The sequence below is a fragment of the Nyctibius grandis genome, chromosome 4, assembly GCF_013368605.1.
Source record: "Nyctibius grandis isolate bNycGra1 chromosome 4, bNycGra1.pri, whole genome shotgun sequence".
NCBI lineage: Eukaryota > Metazoa > Chordata > Aves > Nyctibiiformes > Nyctibiidae > Nyctibius > Nyctibius grandis.
The window spans coordinates 79,735,448-79,762,544 of NC_090661.1; the positions used below are offsets into that span (position 1 = coordinate 79,735,448).

The 27,097-nt window shown below is 38.0% G+C and overlaps 1 protein-coding gene across 2 annotated transcripts in view; it reads right to left on the reverse strand.

The window, feature by feature from the left end:
• Positions 1-27,097, reverse strand: part of LRMDA (leucine rich melanocyte differentiation associated) — a 700,798-nt gene that overhangs the window by 95,302 nt on the left and 578,399 nt on the right. For both annotated transcript variants that reach the window (XM_068397342.1, XM_068397341.1), the window contains one exon: positions 19,740-19,824. In XM_068397342.1, the coding sequence (XP_068253443.1) occupies positions 19,740-19,824 (85 nt within the window). The remainder of the gene's footprint in view (positions 1-19,739; positions 19,825-27,097) is intronic.

Consider the following 27,097-nt stretch of genomic DNA (forward strand, 5'->3'; position numbering starts at 1 on the left):
AAAAATGGCCAGCAATCACAGAGATTCACTTTGCATGTCTACAGTGATCAAAAATGATTTCTTATTAAATAGAACCGAAATAATTACAACTGCTCAGAGTGGATTTCAGAATGGTATTATCAGCTATGAAAGAGTCAGAAACAATATAAAAAAAAATATGATCAAGGACAATCTGAACATAAAGTAGTTCTTCAAAGTAGTGCAGGCTTTTTATTACTTCTGCCTTCATCTTCCTCCTCTCCTCCCCTTCATGCTCCTAAATATTTCTGGGACTATTCGAATGACTTAAATAAAATTGGTGCATAAGAAACTCTTCTGGCTAAAAACATTAGGGCTTATTACCACATTTCTTTACTGGCACAAAATCTGAGAAAAGCCTCAAGGTGCAAATGATCTGCAGTCTATTTAACATCATGGTTATTCATTTTTATGGGCACTCATTATTACTCTTTACCCTAAATTATAGGTACATTCCTGGCTCCATTTCCCACTGTTCTGTAATCTTTATAATAATATGGGTTTTTAAATTTCCAAATCCTTCTCAATACCTCATCAATCAGAAATGCATGTAACATCCACTAGTTGTACTGGGCAGAGACCATGGAACCATAGCTTGGACCCCAGATAAAGACCTTACTCATATCCCAGGACTGCAATATATGCCATAGCTTGGGTAGCATTTCCTAAGAAAACCTGTTTTGCAATATCTTAAACAGAGTCTTTGCACACAAACTGATATGCACTGAATTAGTGTTTAAATACCGCAGTTCCTATTTTATTATGGATTATGTGTTGAACTAGTTCTTTCAAGTTTAGAATAGTATGCCATAATTTTGACTAAATCTAAGCACATGCATCTTTTTCCATGGAAACAGTATTACAAGTATGCCCATTTCTACTGTCACAGAAAATTTTCATTAATATTTTGATAAACAGCTGTTATGCTATAGTAGTTTATAGCCGTAATAGCATCAGCTTCAGCAAAGAAATGACACAGCATCAGAAGTGATCACATAACACTTAATTATTTTTGTGAACAACACAGAAAAGTATAGTGTGGATCATTTCGATTTTGGGGTTTACTGGACAGGAAAAAACTTGTGCTTTGATGAAAAAGCCCTTGGCTTGCTCATCATCTGCCCATTAAAGCTGAGCTGGGCTGCTGTCACTCTCTTCACAATACCTTCAGAGAAGAGTGGGTTTGAACAGACTAAATGATATGGTATTGCTCCTTTCCTGAAACTGTGTTTTGTAATTGCTGAAAAGAAAGGCTGTTAGAAAAAAATGGACCCTTTAGTAAAATAAAAAATATTTTTAAGGACGCTATATCACATATGCAAATGAAAACCATTTATTAAAATGCAAATTGTACATCACAAAAAAACCCCATATGATTTAGAAGAAACTAACGTCTATAGGCTACTTTGAAAATTGTAGCCTACCTGCATTGAAGGCTCCTTGACACATTCAGGAGGATAATGATGCCAGATGCCCAGCATTGTTAATTCTCACCTGCCTGTTTACATCCCCTCTCACCTGTTTCTTTTGTTTATTTTTTATACTTTATGAGTGTTATTCATCAGGATTGACAACCATGTATTGAACTACACAGGCTGCAAAGATCATACGTGCTTCAGACCACGCTTAATATGCTCATTTTATCCCATGGGAAGTTTTGAAAGATGTACAAATATATTGCCAGATTGGAAAAATAGAAGATAAGTGACATGGGAAAGTCAGAATGATCCAGACAGGAGAACTAGCTCTTGATACCATGAAAATAAGCACTTTGTAGACAGCAGTGATAAAGGACATATCATTAAAATTATCTAAGCAGCATGTATGCCTTTGATGTAAACATTCGTATTGGATGCGGCATTCTAGTTATTAAACCTGTGGACCAGGAATTAGGATACCTGAGTCCCTACAGTGCCACAGGCATTTTGGCTTAACCACTGTACACAGTGCCTTCTGCCCCACCTTCTCAAATATAAAAGTAAGGAAAACAGTATTTTCTTTCTTTTATTCACTGCTTATCTTGTCCATTAAGTAAGTAAATGCACTGGGCCATGGATAACTTCTTGCTACACACATTCTTGACAATGGGCCCATAAAAGATTTCATGATACTCAAATAAGGTCACAATATAGCTGTAAGAGAAAACTGCTCTTGTTTATTTATTCAAAATGAAAAACCATAACATCCTCAAGAACAGTAAAGGAAACATAGAGGTACCCAAATCCCTCAATTTTTCTCCAAAGCAGCATATATGACATTAAAACTCTTCCTGTGTTTCAGTAAGGAACAGTAGTGGCCAGCATTGGCTTTTCAGCAGACATGCCATTTACATCAGTAGCAGATAAAAATAAATAAATAAAATTAAACTTCATAAGCTCTACAATAATCCTGCCGAGAAAAGCAGCATAAATTCCTTTACTTGTTTTCTCTTTGAATCACCTTTCCGATGTTAAAAAGAGGGGGGAAAAAGAGGGGGGAGACAAAAATTAAAGCAATTCTCTTGTGAGCTTCGGTAACTAACTCTTCCCTACTACTCTCATCCGAGTCAATGATGCATATGATGTGTTATTACCACATAGGTATTCAGATAGATTCTGAGCCATGGTTTGTTGAAGTCAAGAAAAGGAAACACATCCCATGAGCAGAATTACTAAATCTTTCTCTAAACAAATACAAAGACTGGAGACGGCAGGTGCCAGACCCTTTGTTAATTGTGCCCCAAGGCTCCAAAGCTCCCTGCCTTATGACATTAGATCAAGCTCCCTTCTTTCCCTGCTTTGAAACTCCCATTCTTTCAAGCTTCTTGACTTGCTTAGCCAAGCTCCACAGATTATTGCATTGTAAGTGCCCAGAGACACTCTACGTAAAATGTACTTCATAAATGCAGATTACTTTGTTAATCAGTATCTCTTCACTCTCTCTGGCTTGTTAGCCGAAGTAGCTCTTCAAGCCTTTGCCAGTGCTGCTAGTTTTTATCTTTTTTTTCCCTTTTTCTTTATTATTAAGCATCAAGGCAACAATATATGAAAAAAAGAACTTTAAAAACCTAATTCAGCTATGCAACAAGCACAGGAAAATGTAGGAGAGGCTTTAAATGAGTTATACAAGGTTTTGTAATTGTGCAAAAGCACACATAAACTCATCAAGTCCAACCCTATTATTTCCTGGGTCATACAAGCAATCTGTGGGATTGTCCTTAAAGTTCCTCTGGCTTTACATACTCATATGTAATTTATTTTATGTTTGTATGAGATAAAACTCAATTCTGCTTGTCTAGGCTTCTCACAGGGTATTAGAATTACATGAGGGAAAAGGTAAAAAGCATGAGTTGCCTAATGAAATCTGTGGGAACGCACTTTTTTGTCTAAATATTGGAGTGATTGTCAAGGAGACAGAAGCTCTGACCATATTTCATCTTCAAATTATGACTGTCATTGTTCATAGACTAAAAGAAATCTGACAGCCATCCTAAGATTTAAGTCATAAGTATCTTTTCAATGACATATTTCAGTGCATTTGATTACTGAAATTACAATATGATCTATTTCACACTGGTCCCCCTCCTCCTTCTAATTTAAACATGTTATCTATCAAGCTCTCATTAGAGAGGTTAAATCCCATCAAGCTGTTCTTAGGTGTCTCCAAGTCTATTTCAAAATAAAGAATCACCAAAATATTAGTACTGATGATGATCAATCAAAACATTTAAACTACTTTAAAAGAGGAGCTGAAAGTTTGCAGGCATTTTGGATAGAATTCATCCATAAGCTTCTATTTATTCTGTTGTCTTGTAGAGCTTGGCAAACAAGATCAAAATACCCAAGATCAGTATTTGGATGAAGGCTTCCTAGTATCCATCTAAGCACTACAGGAAATGTTCACACTTACGAAGAAGTAATTCTCCTTTTGAGTTACTCTCCTAATATACTGTCAACAAACTTTTAAGCTACTTGGGGTTACACTTTAGTATGTGATACAAAACTGACATATTGTCTAGCTGTGATACTCAAAAATCTGTGGCCAGTTGACTACATTTTACCTATAGGGAAAGGAATAATTAGACCCTTCCACACTGACCTAAATTTGCTCCCAAAGAGCCTGAGCTTAGTAGTAAGGAATATAGCTGTAGCTTAGTCAGTAGGCAGGGAAGCTCTACAGAGATGAAGGTGCTTTCCTCAGAAGCTCAGCAGACAATGGCTGACTAATACAGAGAGCATATTACATGTACGCATACATAGTGCCTCTCATCCTTAAAGATTTTAAATTAATAGTACAAAAATATTGCTCAGCAATTGATTTAGAATGAGCTTATCAGAAGTATCAACACAGCAATAACTCACTACATATGACATCATAACCTTTACATGTATACGTATCTTGTTTCCCCCCTCCCTCAACATTTCATTACCCTGCAAGTGAAGACTTGGCTGAAAATCTGAAAAGCCTCATCCTATATCCAGCCATATGTGCATGGCTAAAACACCTGCAGGTAGTTGTTTTAAAGCATAGAGATGCCTAGCATATGTATGGATTTCCTCCCCATAATCTGTGCAGGTTTAACTACAGCCAAGGGGAGAAACTGCCTAGAGATTGCCCTTTTGTACTAACATATTTGTTTCCAACACAGTACTTCTAACCTACAGATAAGAGAAACCATTCTCTAGACTGACTGAAAAATCTTTTCTATTAATGTTATGAAAACTTGGAATCGACAAGAAACAAAAATCAGATGTCTTTTTTTATTACAAAATAATAGAATAGTATTTGGAAAAAAAAAGATTTATCTCAAAATCCATAAATTAGGGCGTTCAAAATACCTACAAACTGGTATTAAAGAGTTTGCTTTGGAACTTAAGAAAAATCTTCCAAACCCCTGAAGAAAATAATAAAACAAGTAAAAAATTAACATGAGGAATGCACTAGTAATTTTACTTAAAAAGTATAAATGTTAGCTCAAACATCCATATTTTGGTTTTGCTTTGCATTTCACTCTTTGCTCCATCACCGTACTTAAAACTGCTTACAATGAAAGGTAAAGTGAGTTTGAACTTCACAGATCATAATGCTTAGAACTTGCTGTTGCACCTTTATTTATTTAAAAGTACTTTCTGAAGAAGGAATCAGTTAAAATTCAGTGTTACCAGAATAATTCTGTTTGAATTTTAAGTAACTCCTATAACATTAACTGAAATAGTTATATAGATTTTAAAACTGAGTTCCTGACTGTCAATACATCATACAGAATCACAGAATCAACCAAGCTGGAAGAGACCTCAGGGATCATCGAGTCCAACCGTTGCCCTGACACCACCCTGTCAATTAGACCATGGCACTAAGTGCCATGTCCAGTCTTTTCTTAAACACATCTAGAGATGGTGACTCCACCACTGTAGAGGCTTGGTTAAGTGAGAAGGGGCACGATCTTGTGCCACTGAGCAGTCTGAGCAACCCAGGCTTTGAGCTACGCAAGAGTTAAGTCCAGAGCTCTGAGTATGTAAATCTGTGGACCGATCGCAGGTGCGATCGGGACGCGTGATTAGCAGCCCCACCTATATATCCGCTGCGTGCTTTGCAGATAGGGGGAGAACCTCCATACTCGCATTGAGATAGTGTCGTTACTCTGGACCACCACCCGACACCTGGTGAGCTGCCGCCCCGCTTCACACCACCTCCCTGGGCAGCCCATTCCAATGTCTAATAACCCTTTCTGAAAAGAAATTCTTCCTAATGTCCAACCTGAACCTCCCCTGGCGAAGCTTGAGGCTGTGTCCTCTTGTCCTATCACTAGTTGCCCGGGAAAAGAGGCCAACTCCCACTTCACTACAACCTCCCTTCATGTTATGAATCAGATGCTGTTTGCCTTCCCAATCTGTCTACATGGGATTGAGGTAGTACACAACTTTTTAAGCTAACTTAGAAACTGGCACCTTCTAAAATTTCTGCAGAATAGCTCTACATTTGGTCTCTCACACACATAAGAACAAATCCCAAACAACCTCCAGAACTTCACAGTAGCAGTATTAATGCTTCACCTTTCCTGCCTGTGGTAGTGAAAAAAGAATGACAGAGTGAGATTCAACTCCCTGGTGAAACACTGTAGGTTCTTTAGTGGGTATGCTGACAAGGAATTATTTTAGATCCTAAATATTAATCTGTCAGGAAAATACTGACTCTATGCAGGATGGACAATTTAAGGTTACAAGTGCATTCCTGCTTGCAACTTTTCATACATGGACCTCCCACTCAGTGCATTTCTAGCTACCATATCAGCCACAGCAAGCTGGCATCTATTCTCACTGACCAAGCCACCTTTCAAGTTTTCTTTGTACTCTGTAGAACATACCTGCACTTTGTATTTTTTCTTTATTTACAAAACTGCAATTCATATTTTAGCTTCTCATGGGAACTTTTTCTGCCTGAACGATGTTTCCTATATCTCCTAAACGAATGCCATTTACAAGTCTTGCATTCTATTTAACTAGTTCACTTCATCCAGATCTGAACAGCTATCTTCCCTAAACATGCAGACAGCAGGAAAAAGGCACATAAGGGTTGCCAGTATGAGAAAATTTACAGACATTAACAATATTTCAAGCACTCTCTCCTTTGTAGCATCTCTTGATGTTCTAATTCTGCTCATTTGTGGGACTACTGAATAAAATCATTATACTCCTTTACCGAAAATAGATTTTTCAACACAAAAAAATAATTTAGCTGACAGCTTCTCTTTCACTTTATTATTAAACTCACCTTGGTAAAGGGATTACTTTTTATAATGACAGAGTGGAACAAAAGTGAAAAGAAAGTAGTGTAATGATTAACAGTTAGGAGAGAGACTCCTTTAGCTATACTCCACATTTCTACTGTCATTGTTATCTAGCATCAGATTGCAGGGCAGAAGCAAACTTTACACCTACAATTAGCAGCTGAGTGGATGTCTACATCTCTTTTTTTTACCTTACTGTAATTTCACCTGGTATTTCTTTTTCTTGACACATCATGTACTTTACATCAGTAATGGTTGGCATTAGACAGCACCAAATTGCTTCTGAATGATCTAATAGCTTATATTTAATATATTTATTATAAATTTGCTCTCTTTTTTCCCCTCATGGAATTTATCATTCATTGCCTTTAAGAAGAAGGAGAAGACAATCTGACAACTTTATTAATTAGGTAGGTTTGGGAGGGGCATTGGGGTGCGTTTGGTTGATTTGTGAGGGGGAGGTGTTTGCCAACCTTTTTGCTTTGAGACAGATCCTGACTTTTCCATCAGGGCCCAAGGGATTATTTCCATTGAGCCTGCTCCTTTTATTTCATGGAAACAAAAATTTATGTTAAGACAGGCTGCTCCCACTCACACTTCAGCAAAAATATCTGGGAGTTGCCTCCCTCCTATGAGGAAGGGGTAGAAATGGGATAGATGCAGTTTTTCTAAGCACATCCCTGACTAAATACAGTGCTAAAGCTGCTACAGTTGCCACTATGGCAGCAGCTGGCAGTGAGGAAGCTAAGCTAGTGGTGGGAAATCCAGCGCATTGGCATGGTAGCCCTGTGATTTTGGTACACATGTATTCTAACTCCACTCAGAGCAGACACAAACAATAAAATTTAGGTCTATCTATATTAATTGTGAGAAGCCACGTCTACCTACTGCAGGTTTTGAAAGACCTAACTCGGGCCATGTGCTCTTTCCACCTCTCTGTATGTGACCCAATACTGAGCAAAAGAAAACAGATCCAGGGATTGCAGTCTTGCTTGGTCTTTAAGTAGACATCACAAGGGTTGCTTGCACCCCTCTCTGTATAGCATTGCTGTGAAAAGACTCTTATTCACTAGCCTTACATTTTTTCAGCCTACTGTGCTAAATATCATCATTACATTTGGTAGACATTCTAACAGAACTGCAATACAAATCTGTTTCACTTGAGAAGCAAAGTCTACGGTTCCTTAGGTTTTATAACATAACACCTAGTACAAATTTGCTGAATTTTTCCAGTGCTTCACTATTTGATTTTAGGAGTCTATTTTCCCCAGTGGCACACAAGTACTAAAACTGCATTGCATTGCATTTTGCTCTCAGTAGGTGGGAAAGTGCATACTCAATGGGTTATTTTCCATTCTTTATTTCAGTTTTATGCAGCCACAGGTGGGGGGTCTTTCAGGTGGTTGCCTAGCTTTACTAGGCACTTTAGAGTCACAGACAACCTTTCTTAAAAGAGTCTTACAAAACACACCAGTGTTGTCAATCATGCAGTAAAAGAATTTCATCCTGTGTAAATAGAAATAACTTTCAAAATCTCTCAAACTGTAAAAGGCAACACAATGAATATCAACAAAAAAAGGTTCATCCATCCTCTGTTTTGTAAGGGACACAAAACAATTTCACTTGTTTATACTCAGTGTTTACGTCTGTCTCCTCCCCTTCTCCCCAGGTGTGATCTCTCTGCTTAAGAGCATACAAAGCTAATGAAGGATATCATGGTACTTCATATCATTTCCTTTTCCAGCGCTGAGGCTACTAACAGACCACAAAAAGATCACAAAACAGGAAAAAAAGGGAAGTTGTCAACCTACTCCACATTTGCTTTCAGAGCTCTGAAAGGAACTTTGATCAGCAAACATATCATTAGATCATGAATACAGATATTCATACCCTATAAAATGTTGACAGCTTTCTCTTCTTGCATAAGAACATGCAATGTTCTTTCACTCACTCCTAGCACAGACACGCACTGAAGAAAGAAATGCAAAATTTATTGCATCTTTTTGGCTGTTCATAGGTTGGAAGAAATGTACATGTCAGCAAGATGTGCGCACCATAAAGAACTAACAGACAAGGGAATAGTTTCATTGCTGTTATGCAGATAGCTGCTCTTCTGATTGTGCAGGAAATTTCTTTCCCCCCCTCAATTTTAATGTAGGCTTCTACATGTATCCACTATGTGAGAATAAGTACTTTGTTTCTGATGACACCCAGGTTCTCTTCATTCAGCTCAGTAACACTAACCACAGGAGGGAGGCCAAAGTCCATAAGCATCCCATCCTGCTAAGTAGTCTAAATCCTCAGAGAAATGCAGCTCAAAATCGAGTGTCCAAATGATTTTAATCATAAGCAATATGAAGAACTGTGAACAACATTCAGATGCAGTAGTATTTTCTGCACACATGACATTTTCTTTTTCTTAATAGAGGGGTCAGCTGTTTAGAAGCGGAGATGTATAAACTCAAAAATAAGATTCTATGTCCCATATGTTCAAAGGCCTATATTTGTGCACCCAAAATGGTAGCAGTCCTTTAGGTAAATTAGTTTTCATAAATAATAATCCTTGTCTGTAGAATATTTTGTGACTATACAGTAATATCTCAGATGACAGCAAGCATTTTTGTCTGCAAAAGCAGCAAGAATCTCCTACAATTTTCCTCAAAAAATGCATTAAATGAAACAATGAAAATTTACACTTTCATTACAAACTCTAACTTTAATGAGAAAACACCATCTTTCACATTGCCAATATTTGATACATAGACTCTTAGCATGGGGCAGATATTTACTGCCTCTGGAATTAAAACATGCTCATATGACAGAATATACAAATGAAACATGTGCTGTAAAGATTTTTTTTTTTTAACCAACAGTATAAAGCTTTATCCTGTCTGCATACTACAGAACGGTACAGGCTGTATGGAATACAGCAACACATGTCTATATGTTATTAAAAGCAGTAAATTCCCATTTAAACAAGGGTTACAATCTGTGCACTAAACACTCATTAATGGTTATGAATCAAAATAAAGGGGGGGCCTTGTAGCAGGTGTGCATATCTATGAATTTCAATACATTGTAAAACTGTCTGTAGCCAACAGCTTCATCATTTGGCCTTTCTGAGCTTGGAGACAGGCAATTTTTCATGATTTTACTATTTCTGGCCAAACAAAAAGTTTTTAATTAAATATACCACATGATTCCAGATGTTTGTTTATTTGTTCCAGTGAGGCTGTAAAAATGCCTGAATGATAAAATTGGAGGACTCCTGCAAAAACAGGCTAGGCTGGAGTGCTAACTGAACATGGAGATCTCTCAGGAGACTGTATTTGCACAGCACTGCATATGCTTTGAACCTGATTTCTCTGGAAGGGCTGTAATACCACGGCCTATGACTGGACCTCTTTATTATAAAGATTATAAAGTCAAGTAGCAAATTTACTGAACTTTTTTTTTTTTTTAAATTGCCAGTTGTAGATTCATTGAATCATTAGTTCTCCTACATATCTACAGAAGATTGTAGATAGGTTTATGGTTTTGGATTCCAAGTTTCCACTTATAGAAGCCAATGTTTTCTACATTTTTCTGCCACTTCATATTCACGCTGCTTGGAGCTTGAGCATTCTCATGGTTTCTTATTGCCAGCATGACAAAGTGAGCTATGTTGTGAAACATCAGACACCTTCTAGTCTACCCAAAAATGAAGTTACAGTTTTTTTCCTCATTAATCATATTCCTTCTGACGTGACACTTCTATGCGTGACTGGGGCCCAGGCTGCTAGGTTAGTTTTGGCAAATATGGGAAAAGTTGCAATGAAAACCTCAGAAATTATGGGAATAGTGACAAAAATACGGAAAACAGTCAGGTCGGTCTTCAGCAGACAGATTGGGGAATATGCACTGTGGAAAAATTAAAGTCTCTATAATATTTGGGAAAAAAATGCTGACAATTTTGAAAGGCTGCCTGAGTCTTAGACTCCTAATTCCCACTAGATGCAGAATGGGAATTTTGTCCCCAACTCCTTATATGTTTAATACAATTTTAATCTAAATTTGATTAACCACTTAATTACTCTATTTTTGCCTTTTAAAGTCTTGCTGCAGAGAAACACCCTTATTTTATTCCCACAGAGACATAGCACTCCAGGAAGTGATCCTCCTAGAACTTACAGCTGGTCGGCTTGGTCATACCCCTTGGGCTCACTTTCAAACCACAGAATGCAGAGAAGGCTCACAAATTAAAATACACTGTCATTTAAAACCAAATCTTAACTTTTCTGACCATCAAGAAAGACTTTGCACAAAACTGCAAGTCACTTTATATATCATCCCCAACTCAGTCACCCCCTCTAGTTTCACAGGACTAGTTGCTCTCATCATTGCAGTATACAAGATAACAGTACATTTTTATGCTGAAGTTTTAATAATCTACAGTATCCTGATTTAAATCCAACATTCCTCCTATATACAGACAAGAAATTGTTGACCCTGTAAGTGGCAAGAACATGAATCCAATGACCCAGAAAATATATTTCTTGAACCATATTAGTCAAGGTCACACTCAAATCCAACCACAATTTATTCCACATTTGGGAAAGTCTTTGTGCTTTACAGAGAAACATGCAGGCGATGGCAGAGACTATTACTACTGAGCAAGTGAAGTAAATTGGTCCACAAAAGACCACTGCTATTGGTGGTGGTTCTATTCCAGTAAACAAATAGATTAGGGCTCAGGAGAGGTACTACATGAGACCCTCCTTAATCTGCTCTTTCAGTACTGCCCAGCAGTAATGCCACTCCGTGGCTGCGAGTTGAACGGATCACATATATGTGTACCAGACCTCTCGATTCCTTTGAAAGGCAACATCTGTGACTGTTTCAATTCACACAATGGGGACAGATGTCTAATGCATTTGCAGACTTGGGGCAAATACCAATACAGGTGGGCTTCTGTTATCAGATTGAAGCATTTCACGGCAGTAAGCCTCTCTAAGGAAATGTGCCTTCTAGCATTTCTCCCCACCTACATTTTTTCACTCATCCCTTCCACCTGTTCTTCTCCCTGAAAAGCAACCACATCAGAAAAACTGAGGAGGCAGTAAACTGGAGTGCAGCTTGGAAAGGAAAAATCACAGTTAGAGGTATGAAATTAGCTGCACCACTGAAGAAACAGACATGGGTCAGTACTGTTCATCTCATCGCCAAGTCTAAGGTTTGGCAGGTGTACAGGCACAAGCAGGGGTCATCCAGCAGTGGCTATGAGAAAGGCCTGGCCTGCCTTTCTCTCAACTGCACCAGAAATGGCTCACAACAGAGTTCTTTAAACATCTGACATTACCTTCTCACACCTCCAGACTGCAAGGAATCCAGTTCACCTCTGACATTTTCTCATTCGAATCCCTTTAACTAAGAGAAACTAGCTAAGCCAGGAAAGCAAAATCTTTTCTTAACCAAGTCTCCCCTCACTGTGGCACTCATCTTTACCATCACCTTGCTTTTCATGCTTATCCCATGTCTCTCGTGCTTCCATTAATGTTCATTTCCCAAACTGAAAAACTAAGCAAGGCACTAGAACCCAATTTCTCATTTCATACAGGCAAGTCAAATGAGTTTTTTTTCCTCTTCTTCCCCCCAGCAGACTCCTTATTTTAGTCTTCTCCCACAGTGCCAAAAGAAGAGGATTTCCACCTACTCCCCTTGGGGCTAAGTCATAAGCACAGCACAACTCTCTGTTGGGACATATTTGCTGGCGTTAATAGGAAACATCACAGCTTATTTTTGAGTGTTCCGGCCCCTGTAAAATATAATCTTGTCTGTTCCATGCTACTGACAATTTACTTCGTTTCTTTGTTTTAAGGTTATTCATCTCATGGTCAGAAGATCCTGGCCTGAGAGGTATGCAGTTTATCACTCACCATAACATCATGCAGCTTAAAAACTATGGTATTTTCAAAGGACATCTCATGTAAACCAATGAAGAAAATTTCTCACTATTCACAGCATCTCTGCCTGATACAGAACTTGCATATATTGCATATGCTTGCAGTTCTCTTATTCATCATATTCTTAGTTATTAGGCAAGTTAAAGCAAATACTACTTCTATACATATATAGAAACCTTTTGTTAAAAAATTGTTTAGGATTCCTTACATTAACTGAATGATAAAGTACTACCCACAGTTTTTTATTATTATTCTCTTTTTGGACAGCACACAATGAGCTGCTTTATGCAGATATACAGAAAAATCAATTGATAAGCATAAAGCGCAGTTCACATTAAGAAAACTAACTAATTATGATAAGTTGCTACATAAATTGCTTTGTGACTTTCCCAGCAATCAATTTCAAACTCTAAATAAGCCTCTGGCTTGAAAACACAATGAGTACCTAACAACTGTGTCAATAATAACAACAGAGAAGACTGCAATGATAATATAAACAGGATAATTATCTTTCTGGAAGTAAGTTTTTATGCAAACCAATTTCCTTTTCTTTTTATGTCTGTGATTTAAAGACAGCATAGCTTTTCAGATTGCATGTGTATTGAGTTGGAAGCCTTCAAAAATAAGAACTTTGTGTATTAACATTTATTATTAATAAGTCAATTTTAGAATTTTACTTCAGAAAGTTTAAAGTATTATCTTAAAACTCTAGACTCAGTTCTTGAAGGATCAATAGACATCATTAGTTCTACATGAACATGAGAATATTTATTTCTAAAGTATGAGTACGCTGAGCAAATTGAAGTAGAACAGGTAAATCCCCGGAGGGTAGTTCGGGGCTTTCACCCATCACGTCTATTATATTACTCCCTCTGGCTCTCCAAAAATTCTACCTTTTTCCTTCAACACCAAATTTTGAAAGTAGTAGGTCTCCTTTGACATCTATTAGATTGTAAATTCCAGGACAACTGGATGGCCCAATGCTTGTTGTGCATTCTAAAATACACTTCTCTCTTGACCTAGTGCATATCTCAACTCCTACAAATATTAGTAGCTGGCTTTTATGTATGGTACACCCTAAAAAACAGTCAGAATGTATTCTATATAGTCATATTAGTCATTACTGAAAATTTAATATGCCAAACATTCCAAGTACAATAGCACAGTATAATGATCACCAGAAAAAAAACAGACAGATCAAGTCCAGGTGTCTCTCTAATAGATTATACGCCTACATGCTTTTGCTTGCTCAGGAATGCGAAAGTTTGGAAAGATCTTAATTCCAAAACAAATCTTCAGCACACCCTTGTTAGACAAAAAGAGAAGCTGAAAGCAGAAGGAATCTCTCTTTGCCTTTGTTAAAAAATGTTTTATAAAACTACCTTCAGAGGGTTAATAGGAAAATTCAAAATATTTTGTCCCTGAATTTCTGGGCATTGCTTCTGAATGCAGTTTACGACTTTCAATTCAGATTAAACTGTTTCAGAAAATAAGCAAATGTGTCTGTCAGTTGACTCAAACATATTGGTAGAATAAAAAACAATTTTTCATTTGGGCACTCACCATTCAAACATAAAATGAGAAAATGTAATGTCTGTGCATACCAGAACACTTGGATAATTACCTGAATAGACACCAAAACAGGACAGTGGATTTGTTCAGGAAGTTCTTACAAGCCAGAATAGATTGGAACTATTAAACATTGGCATAAATCCAAGCTAAGGCTCTAAAAACTACTTACATAAATACAGACTTAGTTTTTAATGGAAACTGCTGCTTCTTCCTTTTACCAGTAAGCTACAGAGCAGACTTACCGCTGTTTTTTCCCAGAAACAAGAGTACAAGAAAAGAAGTTATTTGTAAAATGTTACTGGAAACCAAATGGCTTTGGCAAATGAATAGGTTTTCAAGTAAATCAAGTAATAGACAATGTTATAAAATATCTGTTTATACAAAGGGCATCCAGCACTTTTTTAATATGGGAAAAAAAGATTTTCATGATAAGTCATGATTTAGTAATATTACTTCTCAAGAGACAGAATGATAATGATTGAATTATTGTCTACCTTGACTTCAGCAAGGCTTTTAACACTCTTTCCCACAACATCCTCATAGGAAAGCTCAGGTAGCGTGGGTTAGATGAGTGGGACAGTGAGGTGGATTGAGAACTGGCTCAATGGCAGAGCTCAGAGGGTTGTGATCAGCAGCGCACAGTCTAGTTGGAGGCCTGTAGCTAGCGGTGTTCCCCAGGGGTCAGTACTGAGTTCAGTCTTGTTCAACTTATTCATCAATGATCTGGGTGAAGGGACAGAGTGCACCCTCAGCAAGTTTGCTGATGACACAAAACCGGGAGGAGTGGCTGATATGTCAGCAGGCTGTGCTGCCATTCAGTGAGACCTGGACAGGCTAGAGAGTTGGGCAGAGAGGAACCTCATGAAGTTCAACAAAGGCAAGTGTAGGGTCCTGCACCTAGGGAGGAATAACCCCACGCACCAGTACAGGTTGGGGGTTTACCTGCTAGAAAGCAGCTCTGTAGAGAAGGACCTGGGAGTCCTAGTGGACAAGCTCACCATGAGCCAACAATGTGCCCTTGTGGCCAAGAAGGCCAATGGCACCCTGGGGTGCATTAGGAAGAGTGTGACCAGCAGGTCAAGGGAAGCTATCCTCCCCCTCTACACTGCACTAGTGAGGTCACGCCTGGAGTACTGTGTGCAGTTTTGGGCTCCCCACTTCAAGAAGGACAAGGAACTACTGGAGAGAGTTCAGCAGAGGGCTACAAAGATGATCAGAGGACTGGAGCATCTCTCTTATGATGAGAGACTGAGAGAACTGGGTCTGTTTAGCCTGGAGAAGAGAAGACTGAGGGGGGATCTTATCAATGCTTACCAATACCTTAGGGGCGGGTTTCAAGAGGATGGGGCCAGACTCTTCTCAGTGGAGCCCAGCAACAGGACAAGGGGCAATCAGCACAAACTGAAACATGGGAAGTTCCATCTGAATATGAGGAAAAACTTCTTTACTTTGAGGGTGACAGAGCACTGGAACAGGCTGCCCAGGGAAGCTGTGGAGTCTCGTTCTCTGGAGATATTCAAAACCAACCTGGACGCGACCCTGTGCAACGTGCTCCAGGGGAACCTGCTTTAGCAGGGAGTTGGACTAGATGATCTCCAGAAGTGCCTTCCGACCCTAACAATCCTGTATGATTCTGTGTGATAAATTATTATTTTCCCCACCAACTCGAAAGCACTGTTCTTTTTAGAAGGAAATTTGAATTTGAATGCTTACACATAACAAAGGAACTTCCTTACCAAAGACGCGGTTATGAAAAAGGAATATACAGCCTGAGGGGGGCAGAGGGTAGGGAGCCTTTTCCACACATGAAGCAAATTATCCTTAAAACGACACTATTATAATTTTTAAATTTCTATCAATTTCAACTATGTTAAGAATTGAAAGCTCTCTTTTAATGTTTTATATGTACCCAGTTAATAATTTTTCGATAAGGAACAGAAGGGTACCTGGGCCATATATACAAACCACTAAAAAAAATAAGATAAAATTTTTGGAGCAAGTTTCTACGAAAATGCACTACATTTCATTAATTTTGTGCACTGGAAGCATGGCCATTTCTATTTAAAAACAACAATAAGTAACTGATATTTTTTTCTTAAAGGCAGCTAGATCTAGACAAGGAGAAAGAAAGGTGGTGCCAGTTTTATTTTGTTTCATCAGAAAATCTGAACACTAGAACAATACAAGCAATACAATTTAAAAATAAATTAAGCACGCTGTATGACAGGAGGACGTGTCTTTTAACTGACTTGTTTTATCTGAGTGAAAGAATTGTATAAATTTCACACAAGAAAATCACTGGTGTCTAAACCATATAAAATGAAATATAAAATGCTAGTCTAGCAAAGACCAAGGAAAGACCCTTAGGAGTTTGAGATCATTGTTTTGGACTCAAAACAAAAATAAAGCTAGCTATAAAATGACCACTTTGGAAGGCTTGCCTAATGGAACAGCAATTAGATCTCATAAAGAATCAAGTCATATTGCTGTCAGGTGCCCAAAACCTGCATAGAACGCCAATATATTGTGTGCTAAAAAATATGAACAGTGGGATCGAGTAAAGGTTCAACATAGAAAAGTGGGTCTAAGCAACAAAGTAATTTAAGGGAAAAAACTTTCCCAAGATGGGGAGAAATTTTCTAAAGCTTAAAAATGTGTATCCAATATTTATTGCTCTCTTCATGTACTTATATACTCAAGCATCATAACACTTGATATAATATTTACAGTGATTATTCCATATCATTCCATGCTGATGCTGCACTGTCAATATGCTGTTTCTGTGGGCTCTGAGAGAGAGTTTTTTAAAATTCCTGAATATTGTCTGTACAAAATATGGAATCAACCTAAAGAGACCAGATCCGGTCTGGAAATAATATACTGTATGCATGAGCATGAAAGCTGTAACATGCATGGTGTAATGCATGCAGAATTATATACTTTTGCTCTCCCTCCAAAATACATAGCTAAATAGAGTGAGAAATGTCCAAGTAGAACTGTACCATACAAATACATTCAGTTTCCTCCTGCTCACCCTCCCAATCCCTCAAAAACCAATTTACAGCTCTACCAAACCATTTGCCAGACTTTCAGATTCTGGTAAACACAAGTTTCTCCAGGGACAAATAAGAGCAGTCACAAACTTACAGCATTCTTCTTTCCAGTTTGCATTGAAAACTGCCAATATTTACATATGCAACAGCTGATTCAATCATTTTTTACAACACTCAAAGCATTCAGTGAAGAAAAAAATTCAAGATATTCAGAATCTAAAATAGCATGTTTAAGTATTTCCTTCTCTTCTTGGAGATTTTTCTATTAACTCCAATTAATCTTTTATGGGCTTGTGAACGTAGACATTTTTCTTTGTATAAGAGAAGTTGATTGAGTTAATGGGCCCTGCCAGCAGGTTGTTCCAAGCTTTATTTACAACACCTGGAATTTTGGAAAGCTTTCTTAATTATTTCCTTGTGAATATGTTTTATATATACATATATATATATAAACTTATTGGATCATTCTAACAATGTCTCTTTTAGTGCCAATTTTATCCTTTTTTTGGATGACACTCTCCTCCATTCACTTTATAACTGTGCTTAATCATCAAGGAAATTTTCAGCACATGTTTAGCATGCAAAGTAGAATATTTCTGGGAAGAGTAAAGACAGAAGTAATAAAAAATTATGTGAACAGCTAAGGGTAAAAAGTTGATAACTTGATAATTTTCTCCTTTCATAGTAAGAGAGCAGACATTCTTAAACCCTAGCGAAAACAGTGGTATTTAGAACCTGGTAAGCTCCAGCTCTGAAGGGACACCCATACGGACATGTCTGCGATGCCTACTAGAGCCACACAATTGCTTTATTGCAAGAGAAGTGAATCAAAATGCAGGCACACAACTGTTGATGCTTAATGCTACCGGCATTTCTTATACCAAGTCAGATTCCAAAATCAACCATGAAGCCACACTTCTAATTCACTGTCATCTAAATAAACAGATCTGAGGATATCTGGCTTTTAATGGTACTTTTTGTGTATTTTTATAGAACTTAGGCATTTAAAACATTCTGTCATTCTACGTATTGTCTTACTAGACCTTTGCCATTTAATCCAAAACCAGAAATCCAACCTCAGAGCAATTACGCTTACCCGAAAAATCAAAGCCACAACACATATCTTTGGAATTGGGGGTTGGGAGTGGAGGGTGGGTGCCGTTATTTTTATTTTTGTTTTTCTTAATCTCTGAAGACCACGTGTGTGCTCAAATCCAGGACTTCGGTTTGGTCCTTTCTCTTTAAAAAGTACCAGTTACTACATGAGCTCATTGTCAGAACACAACACACTACAGCACTTTCAGAACATCTGATTTCCAGTACACCATATCAATTTATACCAAGCCCAGGACGTAGCTTCATACCCATCTTTAGCCTTGGCACAATGACAGTGATATTAGGCTGCAACAAATTAAAGTCTAATCAGTTGCTTTCCTCATCCTTCCCACCCAAATCATGGATCCTTGTTCAGTTGCATTGCCTGTCTGATTCTTTCAGAAGGTTTCAAGTAGTAAGGCATTCTACTAACACTGCCTCAATTTTCTGCAGTGCTGCAGAATTTGCACTAAAACTAAGCTACCATCAATTCATATATGTAAGACTGACTTTGATTCTGGTATCCTATACAAAATCTGCCTCTACACAAATGGTTTACGTGATCAACATGGAATCAATGTGTACTGTGGGAAATAAATAAGAGTATTGTTGCTCTGGTTTTAAGATGAAAAATGCTGCAAGTTTTATAAATTTCTCCTTTTTAGAACAAAGGTGAAAGAGCTTGGAATGCACCCTTCCTGACTGCTTCAGTTTTTCACCTGTTCCCTGAACTTTTTGCTCCACAGGTATGCAGAAGGAATTTGAGAATTTGCCCAAGGTGCTTTTTAAGTTCTAAGGATTGGTGAAAAAGGAAATTGAACACTGGCCTGCCTTTAATGTTGAAAAACCAAGAAGAATCCCTTTTTATTGCAATGAAAATGTGTTAACATTTCAAAATTACAGCCCTAAATTGTTAAACTGCTGAAAAGGTTTCTCTTTACAAACATTAAAAAGTTTACAAATTCTCTCAAAATTACCACTGCTGCATGTAGTCATCTACTTAGCAATATTTAAGTACTCTAATCTCTTTTATGTTTTTCTCTCTCACACACAAAAATATCACTGAATGTTATTATCTATAGATTTATTTGCTTTCCCAGTAGACTACCTTTAAACCCTATTTAATACAAGATAAAATCTGTAGTCTTGACAGGTATGGTTTTCTCATCGAGTGCTTGAAAGGCACAGTGTTCTCTGTGAAGTGCCAATGCAGCAATAACTAATACAGAGAAGCCTTTACAGCAAAGCTTACCACCTTGCAGCAGTTCATACCAATAAAAGTTTAGTTCATACCTCTGTGATTGGTGAGGTCTCTGGACCCCGAAGGCAGAGGTGTATAGTGCATCTCTGGAGAGGTGGAGGCAGCACCACTGGAGGCCTGTGTAATAAAACAAATATTATCAGTACTCGGAATGAAAGTCGATGATTACACAAAGAGGATGCACCTGCAAGATGAGTTCTATGATGTGGTTACAGGTGTACAGAGTCACCAGCCACGGATGATTAATTTGGTTTTCTTAGGGCTGCCTGCATTCCTTCAAGGTAGTTGTACTCACAAGAGTTTACACAATGATATTAGGTATCATTACTAAAATAATGTTTACATACAGCTCACAGCTTCAAAAAATTACCATCTTTATCACGAAATCTTTGGGCAATGTTAAAAATGTTCCTCTTGGTGAAACAGATTAATATTTACCTGAAGGAAGTTATGAGTGAGTCCATACGTAAGAAAGGAGACAGAAAACAGAAAGCTGGCATAAGGTACCATACTTTTCAAAACTAAGCAAAAACCTGATTCTGCCATTCTACTGTCCTGTGAGCTAAATGAAGAGATGTCTTAAAAATTATAATGCCTATAATGCAAAAAAGTGGACAAGTATAAACAATTGTTAATAATAAACACTTAAATGCATTTAAAGAAGTAAGAACCAAGAATAATTGCTCAGAATCCTTAAAAGCAAAAAGTTAAGGGAGAAAAGAGGAAACGTAAATCTTTCCCCATAATAAAAATTTCAAGATCCTATGGTTAGACTGTGGAGCTATAGTTTGCAATAAACTAATCTTCATCCAGTTGGAGGTTTCATCTGAAGGAAACAGCAAGGTAAAGACAAGCCAAGCCACATTTACCATCTAGCTTTTTAGTTATGGAGCAGCTGTGTTGCATTGTTAGGAGGAAATATGAAAATAAAGGATCGTGTGTTGGTGAATATGAATTATCATCACATTTTTTAAAATTTAACTTGTTAGATAGATTGATATCATGGTAATGACATGTCCACTTTCAGGTATAGAGTTTGTTCTGGAGTGTTTACATCTGTGGAATCTCATGATAACTTACTAAAGGGAGTCTTGAGAAGATAATTGCTATCTTCTATGCAGGTTGTTCCCTAATTATATATTGGCTTATAAGCTGCAAAAGTCAATCAAAGGAACCCACCTCAATCTTACTACTTATTTTGAATAGAATCATAGAATGGTTTCGGTTGGAAGGGACCTTAAAGGTCATCTAGTTCCAACCCCCCTGCCATTGGCAGGGACACCTTTCCGCTAGACCAGGTTGCTCAAAGCCCCATCCAACCTGGCCTTAAACACTGCCAGGGAGGGGGCATCCACAGCTTCTCTGGGAAATCTGTTCCAGTGTCTCACCACCCTCACAGTAAAGAATTTCTTCCTAAGATCTAATCTAAATCTACCCTCTTTCAGTTTAAAACCATTCCCCCTTGTCCTGTCACTACTTGCCCTTGTAAAAAGCCCTTCTCCTGCTTTCCTGTAGGCCCCCTTCACATACTGGAAGGCTGCTATAAGGTCTCCCCGGAGCCTTCTCTTCTCCAGGCTGAAGAGCCCCAACTCTCTCAGCCTGTCTTCATAGGAGAGGTGCTCCAGCCCTCTGATCATCTTCGTGGCCCTCCTCTGGACTCACTCCAACAGCTCCATGTCCTTCTTATGTTGGGAGCCCCAGAGCTGGACGCAGTACTCCAGGGGGGGTCTCACGAGAGCGGAGTAAAGGGGCAGAATCACCTCCCTCGACCTGCTGGCCACGCTGCTTTTGATGCAGCCCAGGATACAGTTGGCCTTCTGGGGTGCAAGCACACATTGCCAGCTCATGTTGAGCTTCTCGTCAACCATCACCCCCAAGTCCTTCTCCTCAGGGCTGCTCTCAATCCATTCTCTGCCCAGCCTGTATTTGTGATTGGAATTGCCCCGACCCACATACAGGACCTTGCACTTGGCCTTGTTGAACTTCATGCAGTTTGCACAGGCCCAGCTCTCAAGCCTGTCAAGGTCCCTCTGGATGGCATCCCTTCCCTCCAGCATGTCGACCACACCGCACAGCTTGGTCTTGTTGGCAAACTTGCTGAGGGAGCACTCAATCCCACTGTCCATGTCGACAAAGATGTTAAACAGGACCAGTCCCAATACCGATCCCTGAGGAACGCCACTTGTCACTGGTGTCCACTTGGACATTGAGCCGTTGACCGTAATCCTTTAAGTGCGACCATCCAGCTAATTCTTCATCCACTGAGTGGTCCATCAGTCAAGTCCATGCCTCTCCAATTTAGAGACAAGGATGTCGTGCAGGACAGTGTCAAATGCTTTGCACAAGTCCAGGTAGATGACAGCAGTTGCTCTTCCCCTATCCACCAGTGCTGTAACCCAATCATAGAAGGCCAACAAATTTGTCAGGCATGATTTGCCCTTGATGAAGCCATGTTGGCTGTCACCAATCACCTCCTTGATTTCCATGTGCCTCAGTATAGTTTCCAAGAGGATCTGCTTCATGATCTTGCCAGGCACAGAGGCGAGACTGACTGGCCTGTGGTTCCCCGGGTCTTCCTTTTTCCCCTTCTTGAAGATGGGGGTTGTGTTTCCCCTTTTCCAGTCAGTGGGAACTTCACCAGACTGCCACAAGTTCTCAAAAGTGATGGACAGCAGCTTAGCAACTTCATCCGCCAGTTCCCTCAGGACCTGTGGATGCACCTCATCAGGTCCCATTAATTAATTGTATCCTCAAAATTTATATATTTTTTTAAATTGAAATGAATTTCACAATGTCTGGTTAAGATAAAAGTGTTAAATAGGGCTATAATGTTTTTGAGAAGAAAAAGCTTAAATACTAATTCAAATCTTAATTGACAGACTAAACCTGAGAGCAAGAATCGGAAATCCACAATAATGAAAAACCAATCATAGTAATAGTTTCTTGAAGGCTGTAACTTAGAAATCTTTGTCATAGCTGTTGGAATCCTAGGGGATACTATATTATAATGTTAAGAGGTAAATGACTGAGTAGATTAGTATGCTGAGCTTTTGCTTTTGGAGACGAGCTGTCAATTTTTATGTCAGACCATAGTTATAGTTCCATTTTTGTCCCCAGCAAAAATCAGATCATAACATGAAGATGCATCATGCATCAAAACAAACATCTAATAGGTTTGCATAAACAGCAAGGATGCTACTTATCGGATACAAATAAAAATCTAGAAAATCCTGCCTCCACTTTCTCACCAGTGAAAACATATCCTCCTTTTCAGAGAGGTGATTTTATAGACAACTCTCACCTTCAGCTAGAACAAATAATCCTGTGATTTTAGCGAACTGTAAACATGCAGCTATGACTATAGACTATGAAGTTTTGGAAATCTTCCCTCTTATGACCAATATGAGCTGAGGGCACATAACATCTCAGAGGATGAGAGAGATGCCCCTAACACCCAGCATGTAACATCTGAAATGAATTCCAAGAACAGGCATCTGTTCACAACTATCTGTTTTCTTTGGGCCTAGTTTTTCTGGGTAAGGCAAGAAGAAAAATGTCACTAACTATTTAACATAAGACTTCACTCCTGTAAATCACTCCAAAAGCTGGAGGAATAAGTGGTCTCATACTGTACACTCTAGATGTTATCTGCCTATTCAAGTGTACTTATTTGGGACTCTGATAATAGTGAAGGTTTCTCTTTGGTACTTTTAATCTCAATTTAGACTGCTGACAGCTTGATGATAGCTTTTCCTAAAATTACTGGAAAAGACTTTGCCTTTTCAGCAATACACCACTGAGTGAGCAAAATTCAAGGGCTTTTAAAAAGGATATTGGAGTGAAGGGCAATTTAGCTTTATTTCCAATTTTAGGAAAAGCAAGAACAGGAGGGTTTGTTTATTGGTGTTTTGCTGCTATTTTATGTACAGTGTATAATTCCCTGTCAAATACCGAACAGTTTTCATTACCTCTGAGCTAAGCATTCAGTTATAGCAACTTTAATTCTGTGGAATATCATCCAGGGTTAGGATTGTTTTGCACAAACACTGTCTGGAGTTCTGAATCACATTTCTGATTAAGCCTGTGCAGCGGCAGAAAGACAACTATTTGTTTTCCCTACCACATACTGACGTTTGGCCCTAAGCTATTTTCCTAAGAGATTTGTATAAATTGTATTACTCAATATTCACAGGAATATTTTGACAGTGACAGCATTGACATGTGACAGTTATGTCTTCAAGTATTGGTGACATATGCATCAGAAGTTCTTGTTGCAGTGGAAAGTAACTACAAATACAAACAGCTTTGAGGAAAGACGGTTAAAATAGGTGGCAGCTTCAATTTTATAGGAACAGGTCACCAAATAGCTCAGCAAAGAAATTCTAAGAGTATTATTACAGGACCACCTTGTATTCTTGTAAGCATTATAGTAATTCAAATTATACCATAGTACAAGGCATAAAAGTTACAAGGCCAATAAAGTTAGACTACTCATAGCCTAAGTTATGCACATAACCAAACATCTGCTAAACTGAGTATCTCTGTCTTCATATTAACCTATAAGTTTTGTCTGAGCTAAGAATTGTTATACTTGATACTAAACAGACAGACTATAAGAGAGTACCAGACATTCAAACCATGTTCATCAAAATTACAGATACTATAGCCACTGCAGTAGGAAAAAACAACGAACCAACTAACAAAAAAAAATAACAAACCCACAACTAAAAAAACCCCCTAAAACCTAAACTTTAAGTCATTTTAACTAAAGCAATGATTATTGTTTAGGAAATTTTACTTTCTGTTGATGAGTAAGATGTAGCTTGATATTAGGCTATGTTGGCTATAATGGAATATCATTAATACCTGTTGATAGTTAATATTCTTCTATTTTTGTCACACAGATTGTGTTTGTATCCTAATATTTCTCTACTAATATTTACCCTTATTTCTAAGGCATGACACAAATACTTCACACACCTATACATATCAGTAACTGTAGTAACCATTAATGTATTATACCTGACAAATTTTATAATACAGGAAGAACAGCAGCATGTTGGCATGCTCCTGACAAGGGTTCAAGGGATATACAATGCACTTATGGAAAAATGTGGTAAATAAAATTGTTTCAATACACATATACATACAAAGGAAGATTTCCTTAGCTAAATACATTTAATTCCAATATTTTCAGAGGATGTCACATAAGAGAAATCTTAGTTTGATCAAGACATCATCCAATGGAGAGATAGTACAGTGCAGAATAAGATGTGGTAGCAAAAACAAAAATAATTAAGAAAATATTATTTACTATGGAGCTCAAGACAAACTAAGGCTTCTCTTGCATCTGTTACCTTATAAAGATTTTAAGTGTTTGGGATTTCTCCTTTGCAACATTTTTCTCATCTAGTGTGGGAATATCTCAAGTCTCCAGCGTTTCAGTGTGACTCATTTTTTTCAGGGAACTGATGAAGAGGCAAATTTCTTGGGGACAGCATGATACTCATTCTCTAAGTTTGACCCACAATTATCAAGAACTCTTGTGTTCTGTGATACTGTTGTTTATTCCATTCATCCCAGTTTTAACACTTGTCAAAGTCATCTAGTAAGGTCACAGAGAAATGACCTTACTAATTTGAAAGCTCATTGCTTCTCATTTGGTGATTTACATTCAAATAAAAATGGAAAAAATATTATGACATTGCAGTGATCAGCCCAATGGTACATATCACATTATCAGATGCAAAACTTGGATCTAGTAAGAAAGTATGATTTATTTCAAAAGATTTTTAATATATCCACAGGAGAACTACAATTAAGAATGAAGGAAATCACTGCATTATCCATTGCTTAAACTGAGGAAAACATTTATCCAGAAAGGTATAGGATTAATGGGACAATCTGTGGTATAGTTCCAAGTTGAAGGATCAACTCATACTTGCTTTTGAAAAACTTTTCCTTTTATGTAAACAAACAGTAATATTTTCTTGATAAGCTTATTCTGTCTCAAATGCACTCAATGCTTAAAATTAATCATACTTTAACAGATGCATGGCTTATAATTTTAAGAAATGTCTGCAAAAACATTTACTTAGGCTAAGGACTCATTTTGCATCCCTTGGTCACACATATCTTCCCTAAGAGACACAATGGCAACAGCCTCCAATAATTCATATATATTTTGAAAACTTGCCTAAATATCTGTGTACCAATACAGCAGCAATGTGTCGATTCAATCCCTTCGTCATGCTGATGGCAGCAACTCACATGTCTTAACCCAAGAGTATGTCGGACCATCACGATTTATTCAGATTTGTGACAAAATGTACAGAAACTTTCCATGGAACTTCTCCATAAGAATTTTTTCCCAAAAATTTATACATAACTAACTAGAAATTAATTGTTTACAGATTAAATATAAATCACGTATAAATATGTGATGAGGAACATAGTCTCCCTAATAGCAGAAAAAATATTTAAATGTATTCATTTTGGGTTGAATTTATGACATGCTTGCAAGAGCATCAAAACACTGCATTAGAGGGACTATTTCCTCCCATGAGTTTGCAGAGCACCAAGCATAACTGGGCTTTGATTTCACTGTGAGGTCTTTGAGAGCCTCATGATAGCAGAAAATATTACAGGAAGCAACAATACACCAAGTCTTTAACCATTCCATCCTAGGGAATGGTTAGGGAAGAACAACTTCATTTACAACGTATTTGCTTTTCTATGAACTCAGGAACCATATAGCCAGTGGTGGGAAAAAAAAAAAAAAAAAAAAAGATAAAGTCTAAAAGAAGGGATAAAGAAACAGACTAGCAAATATGCAAAAGCAGGACCTGACAGGACCACTCTATACGGCAGGCTACAAAATGTCTTGCTTTCTTCTCCCTAACTGTGAACTAGGCTACAGGTCTCAAATGGGCCAGCCCGAGCTTGCGCCTGATCCCAATACACTGTCATGTTCTGTAAAACCAACAGGTGGCACGGCATGCTTACGTGGGAGAGACAGCTTCCCTTGATGGGAAACGGGATTGCCCAGTTCCCCTGCTCCACAGCCAAGCATTGTTACCTAGCAGTTGCCTTTACTAAACCTCCAGCACAAATCAGTCACTTTACTTAAGGGGGAGAGGGGGAAAAAATGTGTGGTGTTTTCACAACTTACCTCATCTCTATAGGCTTACTGAGATGACCTCCTAAGCCAGAACAGAAATAGTGATTTATTTTAAAATCTGGTTTTAGATGTTTGACCATGGTACTGAAAAGTAGAAGAACATAGCAGATGAGTATTGGATGGAAGGTGGGAATGAAGGAAAAAGATATCACCTACTTTTATCTCAATCTCATGCCTTAAACTAACTGTGCTTCTCATATTTTGCTGAAT